At 43.4% G+C, this 19,720-nt stretch overlaps 1 protein-coding gene across 1 annotated transcript in view; it reads right to left on the bottom strand.

Moving 5' to 3' along the window:
- ELMO1 (engulfment and cell motility 1) overlaps positions 1-19,720 on the bottom strand; it is a 648,319-nt gene that overhangs the window by 22,675 nt on the left and 605,924 nt on the right. The window contains exons 20-21 of the mRNA XM_004385299.2: positions 18,319-18,431; positions 7,224-7,331 (exon numbers count right to left, since the gene is read on the bottom strand). Coding sequence (XP_004385356.1) covers positions 7,224-7,331; positions 18,319-18,431 — 221 coding nt within the window. The remainder of the gene's footprint in view (positions 1-7,223; positions 7,332-18,318; positions 18,432-19,720) is intronic.

The following is a 19,720-nucleotide window of genomic DNA, read 5'->3' as shown; positions in this document are numbered from 1 at the left end:
ACAGGCCCCTTAAAAGTTAACATTTTCCAGGGAGCCTAAACTTACTAAGAACTTTGTCCAAATGTGTTGACACTGCTAGAGGTCTAGAGTTCTCACTAACCCTGGAAGAATGGGGATGCTGTGATGAACCCTTCAGAAAACCACTGCAGGCTTCCCTGCTATCTTCCCCACCATGTCTGCTCCTCCATCTTGCAGTCCCTGATTTTAGACGCCTTTGGTAGACATTATGGTTGCCCACTAATATCTGGCTTTCCTTTCCTTCTGGGCACAGGGAAGACTCTACTTCCCATCAACCTTCACAATTAGGTGGGGTCATGTGATTAGTTCGGCCAATGAAATGTTAGAGGAAGTGGCATGTCTCTTCTTTAGGCTGAAGCAGTGAAAAGCATGTGTGCTCCAGCCTCTCTCTTCCCTGCTGCAGAAACTGAAGAGGCAACATGTTTCCAGATGCTGCAGTTTTGGGATGGCAAAGTAGCCATGGGTCTGTGCCCCTAAGGAAATGTGTGGAGGGGTCCTTTGTCAACCCATGTAAGTTATGTAATGTGAGTGAGAAATTAACTTTGTTGTGCTAAATAAACTATGTTGTAGCAAAATGTAGTAACGTAGCGTATCCTGACTGGTTTACCTTTTTACCTCGTACCCTCTCCTACCTTTCTGCCTGGCCTCTTTTGGATTGGCATCTTGTTATAAGCGGTCTCTATGATTTCTGAACCTACCTTTGACCCGGAACACTCATTCAAGTTCTCCTTAAACCCATTTTCATAACCAAGGATCAGCCCCACTCCCCTTCAAAGGCTGATCTGGCTGCCTACTCACTACCCTGAGAGGGGACATTTGGACACTTGGGGAAGTTGGTTTACTTTTCAATAGAAAATCCACCACTGAAGTGACTTTGCAGTATCATTAACATATCAATGTATAAAAACATTCTCAAGTTTCAAATGAAGCTTCAGTCACAATTGCATTGTCCAAGTCTTTTGTTGTATAATATATAACACAGTCAATGAACTAGAGACAGTGTTTACAATCTATAAACAGTAAGTCACCCATTGGCTTTGAAAATGCATCACATGGAATGGGACAAGAGTAATCCACGTCTGTTGTGGGGCAGTCTTCACGATCTCTGATGGAAAGAGTTCGGAGGAGAAAAGGCCCTTTTCCATCGGGTTTTGTGACAGTACATACTTTATGTTTTTTATATGCGTTGTCCCCCGTCAAGGAGACAAGCTGTGATATCACTCATAGGATGATGGCTAAAAAGAAAATACAGAATACTAAAAATACAGTGTGGCTTTTAAAGGTTGCTCTTTGCATAGTTTCTCTCAAGACGCACTAGAAGATTAGTCATGGAAGAGCTGAAGAGCCTCCTCTCTGTTCCCATGAGCAGGATCAGAGGAGTCCGACTCATGGCTCTGGAACCTACACTCTGAGGAGGAGTGGGGTCTCTCCATGACTACAAAGCCAGGCTGGTGTGTACTTCAGGCCTTTTTGTGTGGGAGCAAGTAAAGACCCAGGGTCTAGTGAGATGGGAACAGAGGGTCACTGGTGAAGGAAGCACCTCTCCCTCATCTCCCAGGCAAGGCCTCATTCCTTGCCAGGCTTTTTTCAGTTTGAGTTGGATTGAGACTATCTAATTGAACACTCTCATTTTACAGATAGGAAGACTGAGGTCAGAAGAGAGGAAATAAATTATGCAATGTCACACAGCTAGCGCGAGATGGAGCGGGGGCTGGTGCTTTTCCTTCTACTCCATGCTCCCATGCTGGGCCATGATTTCTCCCGATGTTTAAAAGGTGTCAGTATCCGAAATTGTGCTGAACACAGCGCCAAATGTGGTTAGCGCTTCATATGTACTCAGGAAATTCTCTGGTTGCTAGTATCTGTTGGGGGGGCTTTAACTGTGATTAAAATAAAAATGCCACTGGGCCACCACAATACATACAGTTTCAGGTTTGACCACTGGGAGCCAAGATGAGGCAGAAATCATCCCCAGAAAGCAGCTGCTAAGCCGTGAGCACTTGCAGTATGCAAGCCCGTACTAGGAAAGTTCCTGTGTGTGGAGATGAGGAGGAGAGACAGGCTCATCTCCGCAGTCCCCTTCAGTGAAGTATCTGGCCTCTAACCTGGCAGGTCAGCACAGAGTGGGGGGAAGGGCTGCACACTGGGATCAGGGAGCCTGGATTTGAATTCTAGATCCGTCTATCGGTTGTACAGCTTTGGGCTTGACTTCTCTGAGCCTCCAAGCCTCCTATGCAATATGGGGCGATAATACACTCTATCTGATAGGATTATTCTGAGAATTAACTCCTAATGTTGGTGTCAAAGGAAACCCTGGTGGCGTAGTGGTTAAGGGCTACAGCTGCTAATCAAAAGGTCGGCAGTTCGAATCTACCAGGCACTCCTTGGAAACTCTATGAGGCAGTTCTACTCCGTCCTTTAGGGTCGCTATGAGTCAGAATCAACTCGACAGCAATGGGTTTGGTTTTCTCATTTGGTTGGTGTCAAGCTCACTGTTGGCATTTAATCTAGACAGTACAAAGAATTGGGTATAAATCCGGGACACAAAGTCAGGTGGTTACTAACCCTGTGACCTTGAACAAGTTACTTAAGGAAAATCTGTTTTCTTATCTGTAAAATAGGGACAACATCTACCTCTTCAGGTTGTTGAGAGGACAGTTTATGTAAAGCTCTTAGCACAATGCCTGGCATACAGGAAACCAAACCAAATCCAAACCCACTGCCGTCGAGTTGATTCTGACGCATGACGACCCCATGTGTTACAGAGTAGAACTGCTCCATAGGGTTTTCTTGGCTGTAATCTTTACGGAAGCAGATTGCCAGACCTTTCTTCTGTGGTGCCACTGGGTGTTCTAAATGCCAACCTTTAGGTTAGTAGTTGAGCACTGAACTGTTTGTACCTCCCAGGGACTCTCTGGCATATAGTAAACACTTAATAAATGTTATCAGTAATTATTCTCATTACCAATCTTCAAAGTTAATTTTCTCTGTAGATTGAGGGACCTGAATTATTTGGTGTGCTTCAGTGGTCCAAATCGTCCACTTTGCTTCTCTGTGTGAGCCATTTCATCGAGTATAACAGGATTAATTTCCTTACATGCTTGGGGGCGAGGCTGTGCTGCTCCTCCTCAGCCTCTTTGATGTGGGAGTGAGAAGCACTGGCCTAGATTCTTACAAAGGGAGGCAATGAAGGGCCTGAAGCACGCTGGAAAGCAGGGAGTGTTTAGTGGGGGTGAGGACTGCCTGTAAGCCCAGGTGGGAGGGGTGTGGGGCCCATAGGGGATGTAAACAGATACGGATTTGCAAGGGCCATATTCACTGACAAACAAAAGGAATATGAAAAGAAAGATTTCCTAAACCTTTAGGGAACCATAGTGGCATAGTAGTAAGAGCTACGGCTGCTAACCAAAAGGTTGGAAGTTCGAATCCACCAGCCACTCCTTGGAAACCCTAGGGGGCGGTTCTACTCTGTCCTATAGGCTCACTATGAGTCAGAATTGACTCAATGGCAACAGGTTTGTTTTTTTGTTTTTCTTTTTAGGGAAGAAGCTGGCCAAGGAGAGGCCCTCGATCTTACCTGCACTAGCTATATTAAGAGAATTCAATTATACTATTTGATTCATCAATATCGCAATATCCTGCACGTATTAACTCAAGGGGTGGATGACAATTTTCCCTGTGGTCTCAAGAGAGGGCAATCATACATGGCTAGAGCAATGGCACTTAACATTAATTAAAGGAACGCCTCATTTTTCTGACTTTTAAGGGCTCCAAGAGGGCGGCTATTTTGCTCCAGGCAGAATAAAGAATTGGAATTAAATGCAAACCAAGTGGCAGGCGTGAAGCAGCAAACTTTTGTTTCCAGGCCAGGGGCCCTCTCATCTCAGGCACATTATAACTCTATTGTACTTCATTATATGAACACACGCATACTAATCTCTCCCAGATACTCACATACCTACCCATCCACAGGCACACACCTATACTCTCACCCACACAAGTATGCATTCTTGGTGTATCTTGCAATGAATAAACTGGTAATGGACAGCTCTCTGGAACTTTGCAATACTTCCAAGGTTGCAGAGGAGATGGGTGGAGAGGAGTTCTAGGGGCACTCTCAGGAAGCACTGCTGCAACCCTTCCCCAGAGCCAGCATAACTCAGGGGCCATCATCAAAAGTTGTTTTGGCCTTGTGCAGCTTTGGCTTTGCTCTTCTCCTAAAGCCACCCTGGCGAGCTGCTGGCCTTCCCTCCTAGATTCCCTGGCATCAAGACTCCTGGTTCCTGCCAGTTAGTTTTACCCCTGGAGTCTTGGAGTGAGGCCCTTAGTAGGGTTGTGGGGCACCAGCCTGGGGGAAGGCCTAGGCACTACCCCTACACAAGGCTCAGGTACTGTCCACCCCTTGAACTTTTCTAAGAGCAAGGCGACTGCTTTCTTAGCAACAAGACCAGCTAGGATGGGAGAGCACCATTTTTGTTTTTGTTTTTTTAATCAAGTGTCTATCTTTAGGTTGAGAAATGGATTCTATCCCTATAAATATGGGGATAAACAATATCCCCAGTGAATGGGAGAGCAGATTCTCTGTGTCTCACGGGGAAGCAATGAATCAAGCTGTGCTGTTTCTGCCCTGAGCACTCTCCCCGCCCACCGCCCGTTGCTCTAGTGAGAATGACGCAGTGGGAGATTGCCTGTAGAGCTGCTGGGTGCTGTGACCAGCACTAATCCCTCTTCTCCGTTTATCCCGTGGAGCAGTGATTCCAAACTGGCCCTAGTTCACGAGAGAGTTTTCACCATTTCATGATGGCAAATGGAGGAAAACAAGGACACTGGTGTGAGTTTTTCATAAAGCTTGTTTAATTCTGTAGAAGGGACGGTCCTTTATTCTAAGATTAGGTCCTTCTTACTTTTTTGGTGATCAAGCGTCCTTTCTTTTTTGAAAGGATTGTGATATTAAATTTTAGTTAGATTTTATTTTTTAATATCCTTATTCGCCAAAATTGAAAGTTGGCAACCCCCATCAATTTGATTTTTTTTTTTTTTAATTTTTACTTACTAATGAAAGGCAAAGTTAGGGGATCTCTATGTAGCGTATAGGGCAATATCCAGCTCAGAGATCGCTGGGCCCCAGATTCAGAGGCTCTGATTCAGCAGGTCTGGGAGTGGGGCCTGAGATTCTGCATGTCTAACAAGTTTTTGGAGTCCCTGGGTTGCTATGAGTCGGAACTGACTCGACAGCAACAGGTTTGGTTCATTTGGAGTTTGGGTGGTACAAAAGGTTAATACGCTCAGCTGCCAACCACAAGATGGGAGGGTCAAGTCTACCCAGCGGAGCTTCAGAAGAAAGGCCTGACAATCTACTTCTGAAAAACCAGCCACTGAAAACTCTATGGTGTACAGCTCTACTCTGACACACACGGTCGCCATGAGTGGGAATCAACTCCATAGCTTTTCTTTTTTTTTTTAAAACAAGTTCCCAGGTGATGCTGCTGCTGCTGGCCAGGACCACAGTGTGAGATCCACTGGTCTAGCTTGTCCATGCTGGGATGTGGAGGGCCTTCTGGGATCTAAGGGAGGAGTCCTCGCCTACAGGCAGAAGTCCAGGACTGCCCACACAGCAAGGGCTGTGTGGACTCAGTCCCAGGCTCTCTGCAGTGGCAAATTTCAGATTTCTTTCTCCCTGGATATGGTGCCAATAAAGTAGGCTGGAGGCAGTTTTATGGAAGGAAACGAGGACATTTTCTGAACGAATTGACACTACAAAGAACAGATTGCCCCATTTTTAAGCTGGAGGAAGAGAGTATGTTCCAGGCTGTCTGCCTGATATGTCAGCATGGAGTCTGGCTATGTCAGGAAATTTCCCACTCATGATTTATTTTCGCCTTCAATGGCTGTGAGCTGAAAGAAAGGCAGTCCAGATTTGACTCTGATGGGCCCTGGGGTGGCAGGAAGGGAGGTGCTAGGCCTTGAGGGTAAGGATTCTGTCTGGGACATGCTTATCTGACTCACTACAGGCTCAATGTGACTTTGAAAGCTTATTTAAAAGTGTCCTGATTTGTTTTCTCACTCTTTGATTTTTCTACCTGGGATATTCCCCGAGGTTGTTTTTATATTATTTCTCTTCCAAATTAATTTATCACCTTTATGTATTTTAATGTTTGTCTGCAGGAGAAAGATGTGGCAGTCCCCTTCCATAAAGATTTACAGCCTTGGAAACCCTATGGGGCAGTTATACTCCATCTATAGGGTGGCTATGAGTAGATATCAACTCGATGGCAGTGGGTTTGGGTTTGCTATAATACTTTGTAGGAGTCCCTGGGTGGTGTAAATGGTTAATGTGCTTGGCTGCTTACTGAAAGGTTGGAAGTTCGAGTACACCCAGAGGCACCTCAGATGAAAGGCCTGGAAATCTACTTCTGAAAAATCAGTCATTGAAAACCCTACAGAGCACAGATATACTCTGACACACATGGGGTCATCATGAGACAGAGGAGACTTGATGGCAACTGGTTTGGTATCTTGGTATAATACTTTGTATACTTAACATTGTCAAAAAAAAAAAAAAAAAAGCTGGCACCTGATTTGGTGCTGGACTAAAAAAATCTAGCATATTACTGGTTCTTCAAAAGCATACATGTTAAAACAGACAACCTACAGCAATAGTGAATAAATACGAATAACATGTAATTCAGGCAATGTTTAACAAATAAAATGAATTGATCATAAATCTTCAAATTGTCTGAACTTCTTCTTTGAAGTAAGTTAGCCGTATTTGGATCTGCCATTAGCTCTGCATCATATTTACATGATACACTAAACATTAATGAGTAAATGTGGCAGAAATCAAGCACGCAATTCATGTGGAATTATTTGGGATCCTCATAAAAAGGCTATCTATAGGATTAAGTTGATACTGCTTTTGCTTATTGAAAGCACCTGGATAAGTAACCCAGAAGTGGCCATTTGAACCCTAAGTTTACATCTTTCAGGGAAGATACTGAGGGCACTTCTAGCATGCTCCCCTCAGCTTAGCCCAAGCCCGACATCCACCCGGTCTCACGCTTGAGGAGAATGCTCAGACCAAGACTTGACATGACAAGAGGAGACATGCCCACCAGATTTACTTAGATTGACAGTTTTTCAGCATATTTTATAACCAGAAAACAAACAACCAAAAGTCAGGCTTCCTACAGAGGACAGCCACTTACATTTGTCCTGCAGTGAGTCATGGGGCACTTCTCCCTGAGGGCTTTCTTCCAAGTCTCCATAATGCAGGACCTTGTGATTTGGGGAAAGCCGACAATACCAAAATTTGTCTGAGGAAAAAAAAAAAAACACACACATACACACAAGATTACAAGTCAAATGATTCTGGTTTCCAAAACTATCAACACCTTTATTTCTTAATACTCTTGCCTGGAGGAAAAAGCAATTCATTTGATTTGGGGTCTGCCAGAATATTACTCAGCCACAAAGAGAAATAGAATCCTGATACATGCCACAACATGGATGACCCTTGAAAATGCTATGCTGAGTGAAATAAGTCAGTCACAAAAGAACAAGTATTGTATGATTCCACTTACATGAAATATCTAGGATAGGCAAATGTACAGAGACCAAAGTTTATTTGTGGTTACCGGGGAGGATAGGAGGGTAGGGAAAAGCAAAACTCCCTGATTAGGGTACACTGCGCTTCTGTCAAGGGTGATGGGAAAATTGGGAAATGCATAACTGTAATGGTGGAACAACATGATAAACAACGAATGCCACTGAATTGTGCACGTGAAAAATGTTGAAATGGCAAACCATTTGTTACACATACATTTACCAAAATAAAAAAAAAAATTTTTTTTAAATTAATTCTAGGGCTCAGAGAAGATTTTGATATTTAGTTAATGCCTGTCCTGCTTACTATAAATTTGGTAACCACTGGGAAAATTATTAAATACTTCAAATTCAGTGGCAACGGCTTTTTGGGAACTTTTCTGTTTCTACTTTCTTCTCTGAAATTGTTGAAATGGTTGTGATCCTATTAGTCACCTTGACACATGGAGCTTCTACTCCCGAAGCTCACACACACGTTAATCAATGAATGCAGGGTAAGGACACTAATGGAACATACAGGAGTGGGAATTCATGAGGAAGTTATCTAAGTAATTCAGGAATTTACCCAAAGAATGAGGACATTCACAATGATTTTTCTCACTAATTCCTCGAGGTTAGTCCTCAGAATAGGTATGACCAGGAACTTGGGATCATTCTTATGAATAACTCCCTCAACTTTATTCCCTCTGCCCTCAAATGTAACACAAAATTACGAACATGCCTGTGAGGTAGGGAGAAAGAGGCAAAGACCACTTTTTATAGATGTTGAACCTGAATAGTGACAGCAATCTTTGTGCTGCTTTCAAGGCTCAGCTTAGACTCTGCTTCCTCCAGGAAGCCCTCTTCGGTCACTGCAGCTAGAAGGACTTTGCCCATCCCCCGAGCTGCTACGGCATCTGCTTCGATTTGGACTGGGATTACTGTGGTCCACATGTCAACCACCCTACTATTCCCCATTATGTGCCACAGACCCTAGCTAAGCATCCTGTCCTAGTGGGTGTACTAGGAGCAATTACTGGTGGGGGAAGAGGGCTCCAGGATACCCTTCAGCCCTGGCAGTGCAGAGAAGAAGACAGTTGCTGTCTTCATAATCACTGTCCCAATCCCTTGGCACAGAGCCTGGCATATAGAAGTTGCACAGTTGGTGCTGGCTAACTTGATAAATTAAGGCCCAAGAGATTTGGTCAAAATGCCCAAGGCACAAAGCATCTATTACCTGTAAGCCCCTCTGTATTGTCATGCAGTTGGCCAACTCTGTAGTCTCAGTCACAAACTGTTTTAGAAGTACTCTTGACTATAAAGCTCTCCATAACACTTTAAGTGTTTTTTTCCCCATCTAAAATTGCTTTCTCTGCAAAACCAGTTTTAACTATAATTCTTTTAATAGGAAAAAACAAAACAAAACAAGTTTTGAAAATGAAAATAAAAGCCACACAAAAATGTCCACACTGGAGCCCCAGAAGGAAAGTACCTCGGTGACTTCTATCTTCTTCATCTATAAATAGGGCTGAAGAATTCCTGACATGTAGCCAGAATATGGCAATTTATATACTTAAAAAATCTGAACTCTGCTGGAACAATTTGAGAACATAAAATTATTTGATGGCTAGGAAAACATCTGGACTTGATAAATTTTCAAAATTATGCTTTATATGTACAAACATGGGTCATTTTACTGGGACAGCATTTCAAAGGGAGGGAACACAGCTATTCCCTGAGTAATTCACAGCCATTTTAATTGGGCTAATGTGTAATTGTCAGTTTTCCATGAGGAGGACACATTTATGGACTTGACTTGTCATCCACAATAACTAGTTCCAAAGGAGAAGGCCGTGCTTTGACCTTGAGTACCAACAGTGCTTGTGATGGAGCCTCTTGTGGGTCTGGCATGACAGGCTGTGGTGGTTCCTTTTCCCCAAAAGGATCTTCTGCCTCGTCTAAATAGCCTGTGATGACTGCAAAGCCAGTTGGAGCAGCTGTTATCTCTGACATGAGGTTTTTGGCTATGTGAGTGACTAAAGGGTGACAGAAAGTCAAGAAGGGCATCAGCAGAGATGTGATGCTTGGACTTGCTGGTCTTGTTCTGAGTAAGGTCTTAGCACGTTCTTTATAGGAATCCCTTGCTTCTCAAGCTGGGGTAAACTCTCGAGGTTAGTAGTGGGACTTGATGCCGAAGGGTCAATATGGCACAGTCAAAGATCAATTAGTTGGGGTAAGGAGAAATTAAGAAATTTAATTGGTATATAGATATATTATGGAGTAAAACACACTATTTATATTTATTTGTAAGGTAAAATATCAAACTTCAAAGAAATTTTGTTGCTTATATTCTCTCAGGGTAAGTTTATTCAAGTAGTCCCTGGGTGGTGCAAATGGTTAAGGTGCTCAGTTGCTAACTGAAAGGTTGGCTGTTTCAGTCCACCCAGAGGTACCTTGGAAGAAAGTCCTGGTGATCAACTTCTGAAAGAATCAGCCATTGAAAATCCTATGCAGCAGAGTTCTACTCTGACACACATGAGGTCGTCATGAGTCTGAATTGACTGGATGGCAACTTTTTTTTCCCTCAGATTTTCAGTGAATATTTGCAGAGTGCCTACTATGCACACAGCACTCAACCGGGTGTAGCAAAAACATCATTAAAATGAAAGGCAGACGTGAGAGACAAAGCCAAGAAGCTCAAGAAAATGAGTTCCCTCAGTCTTAACGGCAGCTAAGAGAAAGATGGTGGAAATACGTGTTTGCAGACAAGTAGGTCTGGGAAGGAGGAGGCAGGAACAAGTTAGCAACTCTGGTTGATGGGAAAAATATGAACCTGGAAGTTCGCTTGTGTAATACATTCTCACATTCATAAACTACTGGAGGACAGTGGCTATTTTTCAGGGTTCCAGGAGGCAAAACAACCTCTTTCCTTGCAAGGCTGCAGTCAATGTCTGTTTAAAAAAAAAAAAAAAGGCTGCCTTGAAATGTGTCATAAAAATATCTGGTCCATAGATGACAGAATTCCCTCCTTCCAGAATTTAAAATTTTCTTGACTTTTATGATACCACTTGCCCCTGGTTTTCCTCCTTCCTCCAGCTAATTCTTCTCTTATCCTATATGTTATGGATTGAATTGTGTCCCCCCAAAATTATGTGTTATAAATCATCTTTATACCTAAGGATGTGATCCCATTTGGGAATAGGGGATTCTTTGTTATGTTAATGGGGCCATGTCAGTGAAGGGTGTGTCTTAAGTCAATCACTTTTTGAGATACAAAAGAGCAGATCAGGCACAGAAGCAAGCAAGCACAAAGGGGGCAAGACAGATGTCACACCACATGAAGATCACCAAGGAACCAAGGAACCAGAAGCTGGAAAGAGACAACGACCTTCCCCTAGAGTTAACAGGAGAGAAAGTCTTCCCCTCTACCCAGTGCCCTGCATTTGGGCTTTTCTATCCTCCTAAACTGTGAGAAAATACATTCCTGTTCGTTAAAGTCACTCACTAGTGGTATTTCTGTTATAGCTGCCCTAGATAACTAAGATACTGTATAAGTTCCTCCTTCTCTGTCCACTACTGAAATGGAAGAGATCAAAAAAGACAGGTGTACACTGCTGCAAGGGACATGGTCAACTCCACCTCATCAAACAGGAAGTCTTGGATGGAAAGCAAAAAACTGGAAAAAGGGGATGAAAATGCTTGAGAAGGTTGTCTTGATCCACAATCAAACAAGTGGGATATTCAGCTGTTATCTCCTTGATGATAAAAGCTAGAGCCCTGAGCTTTGGGAAGGTATAGAGATGTGATAACTTGCAAATTTCTGTCTCAAAAGTTGTTGTTGTTGTTGTTAGTTGCTGTTGAGTTGGCCCTTGGCTCATGGCAACCCCACACACAATGGAACAAAATGCTGCCCAGTTCTCCACCATCCCCATGATCACTTGCAGATGAAACCACTGTGAGCCACTGACTGATTTTCAGAAGTAGACTGCCAGGTCTTTCTTCCTAGTCTGTCTTAGTCTGAGAACGCCACTGAAACCTGTTCAGCATCATAGCAACACACCAGCCTCCACTGACAGGTGGTAGCTGTACATGAGCTGCACTGGCTGGCAATCGAACCCAGGTCTCCCGCATGGAAGGCAGGACTTCTACCACAAAACCATCGTTGCTTCCAGCTGTTATACAGGAGAGCAGAACTGTCGGTTCCAGCCAGCCCAGCACACCAGCATGTTGGGTGAGACAGTCCCATGTCAGATCCCACCAGCAGCTTGATTTGCAGTTTATTTTATGGTAAGAAAAATGTGTACTTTTCTTTCAAAACCCAGCATGATGTTACTAGTTCCTCAAACCCTCTAGGCAATGAGTAAGTGGATTGTGTCACAAAAAGCAATTAGCTGGAAGCAGTGAGAACATTATCAAAGATTGTTTCCTAGCATTTAAAGACAAAATAAGAGTTAATACAGAGGTTTTCCAGTCGATTATGGAGGACAGTATGTTAACAGCCATCTCTTCACCCCCCAAACGCAGCAACTCAAAGTACACAGACAATTTTAAACTTCATTTCTTCTTTCTTTTCATGGATGTTTGTGAAGGATCAGAGGGAAAAGCCGGCTTCAAAGCTCACGAGCCTAGCTGAAAGCTCTCCAGGGCTGATTAAAACTATTCCTAATGTAACATAAATTATTCTGGAGCTAATGACCACTGACAACTGTAATTCTTGCTGTGCAGTAGAAACTTCTCAGTGATGGGAACATTTGTATCTGTGTTATCCAATATTCAGAAAACAAATTTCTAGTTTTACTTAATTTAAGTAGTCACAGGTGGCTAGTGGCCACTCTATGGGCCAGAGCAACCTGTATTCTGTCTTCATCATCAAGGCTGAAGCCAAGTGTGCAGCTGCCCACAGGTCTTTAGGGGAGATGGGCGAGCTGAAGAATAGCTATCATTGGTGAGTCAGAAATGCTGCCCAGTCAGTGAGGCAAGGGCACGGCAAGAACCAAGTCCTGACCGGCTCTGCCGTGGCATCAGGGTGCCACCTTTGTCTCAGATGCAAAGTCCTCAGACAGCAGCTGGCTGCTGATGGAGGGCCTGGGAGTTTTGTTGGAGAGGCACAGTGGCATTTTCTAAAGCACTTCTTTAGAACACCTCCGTAAGGATTTCATATCTTTCCTCTGTCAAAATGTGCAGTCTTCGGTGTGAGAAAAAGTCTGCTTTTTGCTTAAGGTTGAGTTTTTCCAGGTTACAACCTTAAGATATAAGGGACCCCAGTGATGTTTTTTAAAGGGAAATACCTTCTTCCAGATGTTGAGATTCAAGATTTCTCTGTCGTTCGGTAAAGGGAAATAGCAACTATGGGTGGAAAGGTTATTCTGCCTTTCAAATATTCCTCACATCACTGGACGTTCTTCAAAATGAGAGACTCATGTTTAGATTCAGAATTCTGCTTCCCTGGAGACTGCTGTCTCCTTTTAATAGCTACAGATGATTCCGGAGCCCCCAAACACATTTTTTTTTTTTAAAAACGATTTGGCGTAACCAAAGGCTTTGGAATCAGACATACACGGGGTATAGATCTGGTCCTGCCACTTACTAGCTGTGGGTCCTTGGTGAAATTACAAAAACCTTACGATCTTGTTCTTCATCTGTGAAGTAAGGATAATTACACGAGTAAAACAGATATAAAATATCCCTCAAGCACCTTTCACAGAGCTAGCTTTCGATAAATTATTAGTGTCTTTCCATTTTCCAGTCAGTGGTAATGCTTCTCGTCCACACTCCTGGTCCCTCTACCTTTTGGGAACAATGAGTATCTGTCATTTGGATCATTTGGAAAGTATCTGGCTTTCTTCATTGAAGATATCTATTTATTTACACCCGTTTCTAAAATTTAGTTACGATTAGGTTTAATGAAATATTAAAAGAAAATCTCAGTCAAGGGGAGAGGAAGAAAGAACCTGCTCCCCCAAATGGTCTTTACCGTTACTGTGCCTGGAGCCCTGGTGATGTAGTGGTTTGAGCGTTTGGCTGCTAACCAAAAGGTCAGCAGTTCAAACCCACCAGCCGCTCCTTGGAAACCCTATGGGGCAGTTCTACTCTGTCCTATAGGGTCACTATGAGTTTCAATTGACTCAACGGCAACGGTTTTTGTTTTGTCAAACAGGTGCCTGAATCACCCGTTTGGCTCTGGGTTTTCAGACTAAGCCAAACAGAAATGTAAGGTACATAGTCCTAGCTGGCAGAAAGGTGAAACCATGCTGATTCGTTCCTGGAAGGAGGTAAGTTTTGCCAAGCATTGAACTCCAAAATAAATTTGCTAAGTTAGCGCTTAGAGAAGGGATGCTCGTCAATCAAATGGAGAATGTCCTCAAGAAGGCGCAATTTTCATGTTAGCATTTCTTGAAATGACTCTCCCGTGTTTAGCGCTGGGCTCTTATCAAGGCCATGCAATGCAAATGACTCAGAGTGATCTTAAGCTCTGAAATGTAAGAAAATGGGGGGAGGTGGGGGCTGAGCCTGCAGGTTCTCAGCAAGCAAATAGTGGACTTAACCACAAAGAGCTCTTAGCCCTCTCCTGCAGAAGCTCAAGGAATACAGAAGCAAGACAATTTCCATTGTGAGGGATTCTACAATGAATACCTTATACTCTGTGGTAGGGACAGAATGGAATGAAGAAGGTATATAACACCCAAAGCTACAGTCTACCTCCTGTGTCTAAAAATAGGTTTTCTGAGGAACTACTAATTAAAATTAATACCAAGTACTATTAGTGAACATTTGATAAGGTGCTGTGTGCACTGTACTAAGTGCTATACATGCACAATTTTATTTAACTCTTATAACTATTTGATGTAAGAACTAATATTATCCCCACTTTGTGGTGGTTGTTGTTAGCCGCTGTGGGGTCAGCCCCTGACTCACGGCAACCCCATGCACAATGGAACAAAATACTGCTCAGTCCTGCACCATCCCCATGATCAGTTGGGGATTGGATGGTTGTGATCTATAGGGTTTTCACTGGCTAATTTTCAGGAGCAGATCACCAGGCCTCTCTTCCTAGTCCATCTTAGTCCGGAAGCTCCCCGGAAACCTGTTCAGCATCACAAACACGAAATCTCCCACTGATAGATAGGTGGCGGCTGTGCGTGAGGTGCATTGGCCAGGATCGAACTTGGTCTCCCGCATGGAAGGCAAGGACTCTGCTACTGAACTACCACTGCTCGGGCCCCCATTTTACAGCTGAGGAAATAGGAGCATGGAGAGATTGAGTAGGTTGCCCAAGGCTACCCAGCTAGTGTGTGAAGAGATGGGGACTCCAACCCAACTCAATGCATCTTACATGATTTACCGCCTCACAGGTCTAATGTGGTCAGAATTCCCAGAAAGCCAGGTTTGCAAACTCTGCATCACACAATCTAAGTAGCAGAGTTGCAAATGAAACAGGTAGAATTCCGGCCATGTATCAATTTGGGGGCCTTCTAACCAAACGTGACACAGAAAAGGACTCTATTTTTGCCCCTCCACTTTCCAGTTCTCTGGGACCGGACGCTCTTTCATATTCCTCCGTAACATTAATTACTTAAATCCACTCGTCTGTGTCAGCTCACTGTCAGACAAGTTGCAAGGGATCCTGCACGGGGAATACCTGTTCTTTAACCTGTTGGTGGCACGTTGCAGGTTGCAGGCAGTCATATGTTTCAGGCTAAGATCTCATGTGCAACTGTATCTTTCCCGAAGAGATTAAAAATGACTTTACGTCATGTTCTCATTAATCTGTGTAAATGTAAATGAAATGTTTTTGATGGGGTGACAGGAAACTAATTTCAGCACAGCCTGCTTTGAATCCGTATTTTTAAGCATGAAGAGCCAGTCACCAGATTTAAAATCCATTTACCAAACACAAAAAAGCCTTCTTTTCTGCACTCAGAGAATAATTTTATATTAAACACAGATGGTCATGCTCCCGAGGGAGCTGAACTAATACATTTATAATCTAGATGCTAATTTTTTTTTTTGTTCATTAGGTAATTCATTTTTAGAAAATTTGGAAGATTTACAGATAAAAGACAATCGCTTCTTTAACAAAAAACTGAAATGATCATATCTAGAAACAGGATTATTCTCATAGCCTCTACCTATTTCAGGCTAGAAAGGGTTAGTCTCCTGCTGGAATAGACTGCTGGAAGGTCAAAGATATTTCTGTGAATTAGTTTCTGAAGGACTCTAGCATCAGTGGAGGCTTTTGGTTGGTAGGTGTTGGGAAAGTGGGAAAACAGTTTATTGACTACTTCTGACCCCCGCCTGGATCACCCAATCAGAAGCCTTGGACCTGGAACATTCCCTAATAATGTAGGCTGGGAATTGAGCCTCTCTCTGTCCCAGTTACTTCTTTCTTCTCGGGAAAACTCCCTCCCTGTTCTGGATACACTTTCCTTTTTCTGCTTAAGCCGGAGCGTCATGTGGCACCTGGTCAATTCCAATGGTGCATCTGTTCCCAGCACGAAGCGAACAGGGGCGCGTGCAGACCATCAACCTTGTGTCGGCTATGGAGTGAGACCCACTGGCCTTGGGGGACCGACACCTACTATTGTAATTGACCTGGCTCTGTCTCTTCTCTATGTGAGTAAAGTGTTGTTCCAACCAGTGCCTGTGTGAGTTGTGTCTCTCTTTGCAACCTTGGACCTTGGCTCGACAGTTTAGTTCAGAGAGCAGGGTTGACAGTAGGTTTCTATCTGCCAGCACAACCATCACAGCCCAACTTATGGGTTCTTCGTCCAAGGTCAGTCAAGTAAATAAAAACTTTTAAAATCATCTTTATGGGGGTAATATATCCTGAGTATTAATTTTTTCCAAAAGTAATGAAGAAATCAGGGCATAAAATTGACTCTCTGGCTAACTGAGCAGAAATCTTACACTTTAGTTCTATCCTCCCACTTATAGATGGAAACTTGTGGCCCAGAGAGGCCACAAGTCCTGTCTAAAAACACCCAGCTCATCAATTACAGAGTTGAGGAGATGCCTGTAGTCAAGTCTCCCAGCTCCCAGCTCACTGCTTTCCTCCCATGCACTCTTCTAGAATAATAAAAGCTACCTTTTGTTGTTGCTTTCTAAGAGCTTCATTCATGATCACCTTTCTTCCTTGCAAAAACGTTAGAAGCTTGGCATTATTATCCTTGTTTCAGATGGGGAAACTGCCCAAGGCCACACAGCTAGAGAGGGGTAGAGCAAGGATTCCACCCACACCCTCTGGCTCCTGGCTCTTGTCCCTGACAGTGTGCAACACTGTCTTCTTGAAACACCATTTAGTCTGACAAAGATGCCAAATTCAAGGATGTAATGAGGAAGGAGGCAGTTAACGTGTTCTTCAATTGCTGAGTGGGAGCGTTGAGTTACCTCTTCCACTGAGCTTCCCAAGGTGAGTCTTTGTCAGTCCCAGCTGCACCTGTATTATTCCACTACTCTTCTTTCCTCAGGTCCAGCTTGAAGCTCACAGTCATGGTTACCCAAACTCTGTGAACCACCTGCATTTTCATTCCTTGAGGAAGTTCTTCCTTTGGGAGTTCCTTGAGATGATTTTTAATGGTAATATTCGAAAAACTTTGAATTTAATGAATACGTAGTATGGTTAAAATAAATGACCAATAGGCTGGCCTTGACTCAAGCATCAAATGCACACCATTAGCGAATGAGCTCTATGTCTGAACAGAACATCTGTCATGTTTCAGAAATATCTGTGCACATTTGTCTTGGGCCATGGATGATGTTTATTTTTGTATGGTTGCTAATGTTTACGCTTATTACTCCTTTTGTTATCCATTTCCGGCCCTTCTTCAATCTCTTCTCTCTTCAAACTTCTATTTTTCAGTTGTGTTTTTTGGCTATTTGACTCTAGGACAGTGGGATAAGAGTACTTTGACTTTGCAAACAACAGCATGTCAAGAGAGCAAGAAAACAATCACGGAGCTCTACTTCCTCAGGCAAGAAACAGCTGGAAATTCTTTCCACTTGTTGGAACTGGTGTAAGGGTACTTATTTTGACTTGACATTTTGGGATTACAATTTATAGAGACAACTTAGAAATTTGTCTTGAAAGATTATGGAAAGTGAATCTATCTTACCCTGGCTCACGGTAATTTATATGCCCAAGAAAAATAATTCTGACCTGGAAGAGAATCAGTATGTGGGAGGTGAGAATAAGGGTCATCCTTGCTGAAAACCCCAAGATAAAACCCAAAAGCAAGTAAGTCATTAAAAGCAAGGGTCATAGAACTGGTTGGGTATGCATCCTTGCTCTTCTGTGACCTTCGGCAAGTTACTCAACCCCTCAATGCCTCAGTTTCCTCACCCTTAACCTGGGGATGATCATGGTACCTGCATCATAGGGTTATTGTGAGGATGAAATGCACTAACACAAGTAAACTGTTTAGAGATGAGCCTGGTGTACGGTAGCCCTTAGTACATGTTACTGTTGTTGACACCACCCTTAGCAGTCTCACAGCACTGAATGGCAAACATGGCTCTTCAGTTCTGTGGGTCTTTTGGTAATTCTGGACTTGGACTCTCCCTGAGTATGCATGCGGAATCCAGAACTTACGTAGACTCCCATGCCTGGCCCACGTTCAATGCTGCGTGGTCCACCCATTGACCAACACCCATGCTCTGTAGCTCCCCATGGATCAGGCTTATGTTCACCCATCCTGAGTTTGAAGTGTCCCCAAAGAATACCTTGCCTCCGCCGGCTGTTGAGTTTCCTGAAGCAGGTCCCTTCCACAAGTCGGTTCAGTCGTTGCTGTTTGATCAGCTCTAAGATTTCTGGCTGAATCTTCTCCTTTAGTTCCCTGTTAAAGGATAAGCACATAGTCCACAGCATCCTTGAGAAACAGTGCTTGGTTGAATGGGGATCATGAGCAGATGGGGCAGGGAAGTGTCAGCTGAATCTTTTCATGAACATCCCAATACCTTCAACAATGGTGCTTTAGAGAATAATTTATTAAGCCTAATCGGTCAGGGTTATCTGTTATAATAACACGATAGATTCTCTGACATTTACAGAACATTCACAAAAGCACCAGCCACTTCAGTGATGTTTGTTCAGACCTAGGCATCCTGAAAAATTTCTTCTCCTATTTTACAAAGCCACAGATACAAATTTATGCAGATATTCACTCAGCTTGACCCAGACAATAAATCCCTGGCCACAGTCCCCTCCCCAGCAGAATGCTGTTTTCCTGCATCAGGTAAACTCCTGGACAATATATGTGATCTGACCAAACAGGAATATTGGACAATTCCTAATCCACAGCAAACACTAACTTGGATAAACCCCAGGACCATATTTGCTTTTAATTCCATCACTCACAAATGGGAACAACCACACTGTCCCAGATTCTAGCCCACAGAGACTGGGATAATGATGGGATAAATTGACAATTATCTGCACCTTGTCTCAGGCTAACATAATGTAATTTAGTTTAGATGTACTATGCTGCAAAGGTATCATAATATAGTGCGATGGTTTTCAAATCTTTTTTTTTAGAGCAGAGATATTTATCATACGAAATTTTACATAGCACCCTAGCACTGAAATCTAATGGTGCCAGAGTTGCTCTAGTAAAAGCAGGGCAGGGAGACCCAGCACCCAGCCCTCCGAGCAGCGTAGGAAGTGCTGGCCAGAACACAGATCTGTAAGTCAGAAGGCTGGAGTTTTGGTCTAGGCTCTGCCAATGACTAGGCATGTCATGTAGCTCATTTAAGTCTCAGTTCTCTCATCTGTAAAATGGAGATAAGAACCTTTCCTGGGCAACTGCTGTGACTCCCAAAGGAGACAGTGTGAGTGCAGGTGTTCTAGAAGCATTGGACAGGAATACAAGGTATTACTGAATTTACGTTGATAGCACTGTCTCCTTTCTTCAAGCCGAACACTCTATGTGCTCATGTTATACTGCAGTCAAGGCCCACGTATTCATCAGCTTCAGTCTAACCTCTTGCTCTGACACCAGACTGCAGACACCTGCTGTCACATAGGTATCCATTCTCAGGTGGGGAAGGTACTAACACCTGGTAAGGATCTTCTATGAGCCAGGTACTGTACTATGCACTTTTTAGCTCACTTAACATCCCCTCCCCC

Source organism: Trichechus manatus, unplaced genomic scaffold (assembly GCF_000243295.1).
Source record: "Trichechus manatus latirostris isolate Lorelei unplaced genomic scaffold, TriManLat1.0 scaffold00137, whole genome shotgun sequence".
Lineage (NCBI taxonomy): Eukaryota > Metazoa > Chordata > Mammalia > Sirenia > Trichechidae > Trichechus > Trichechus manatus.
Note: the sequence above shows the minus strand (reverse complement) of the source record. Positions and strands in the feature narration are given on the sequence as shown.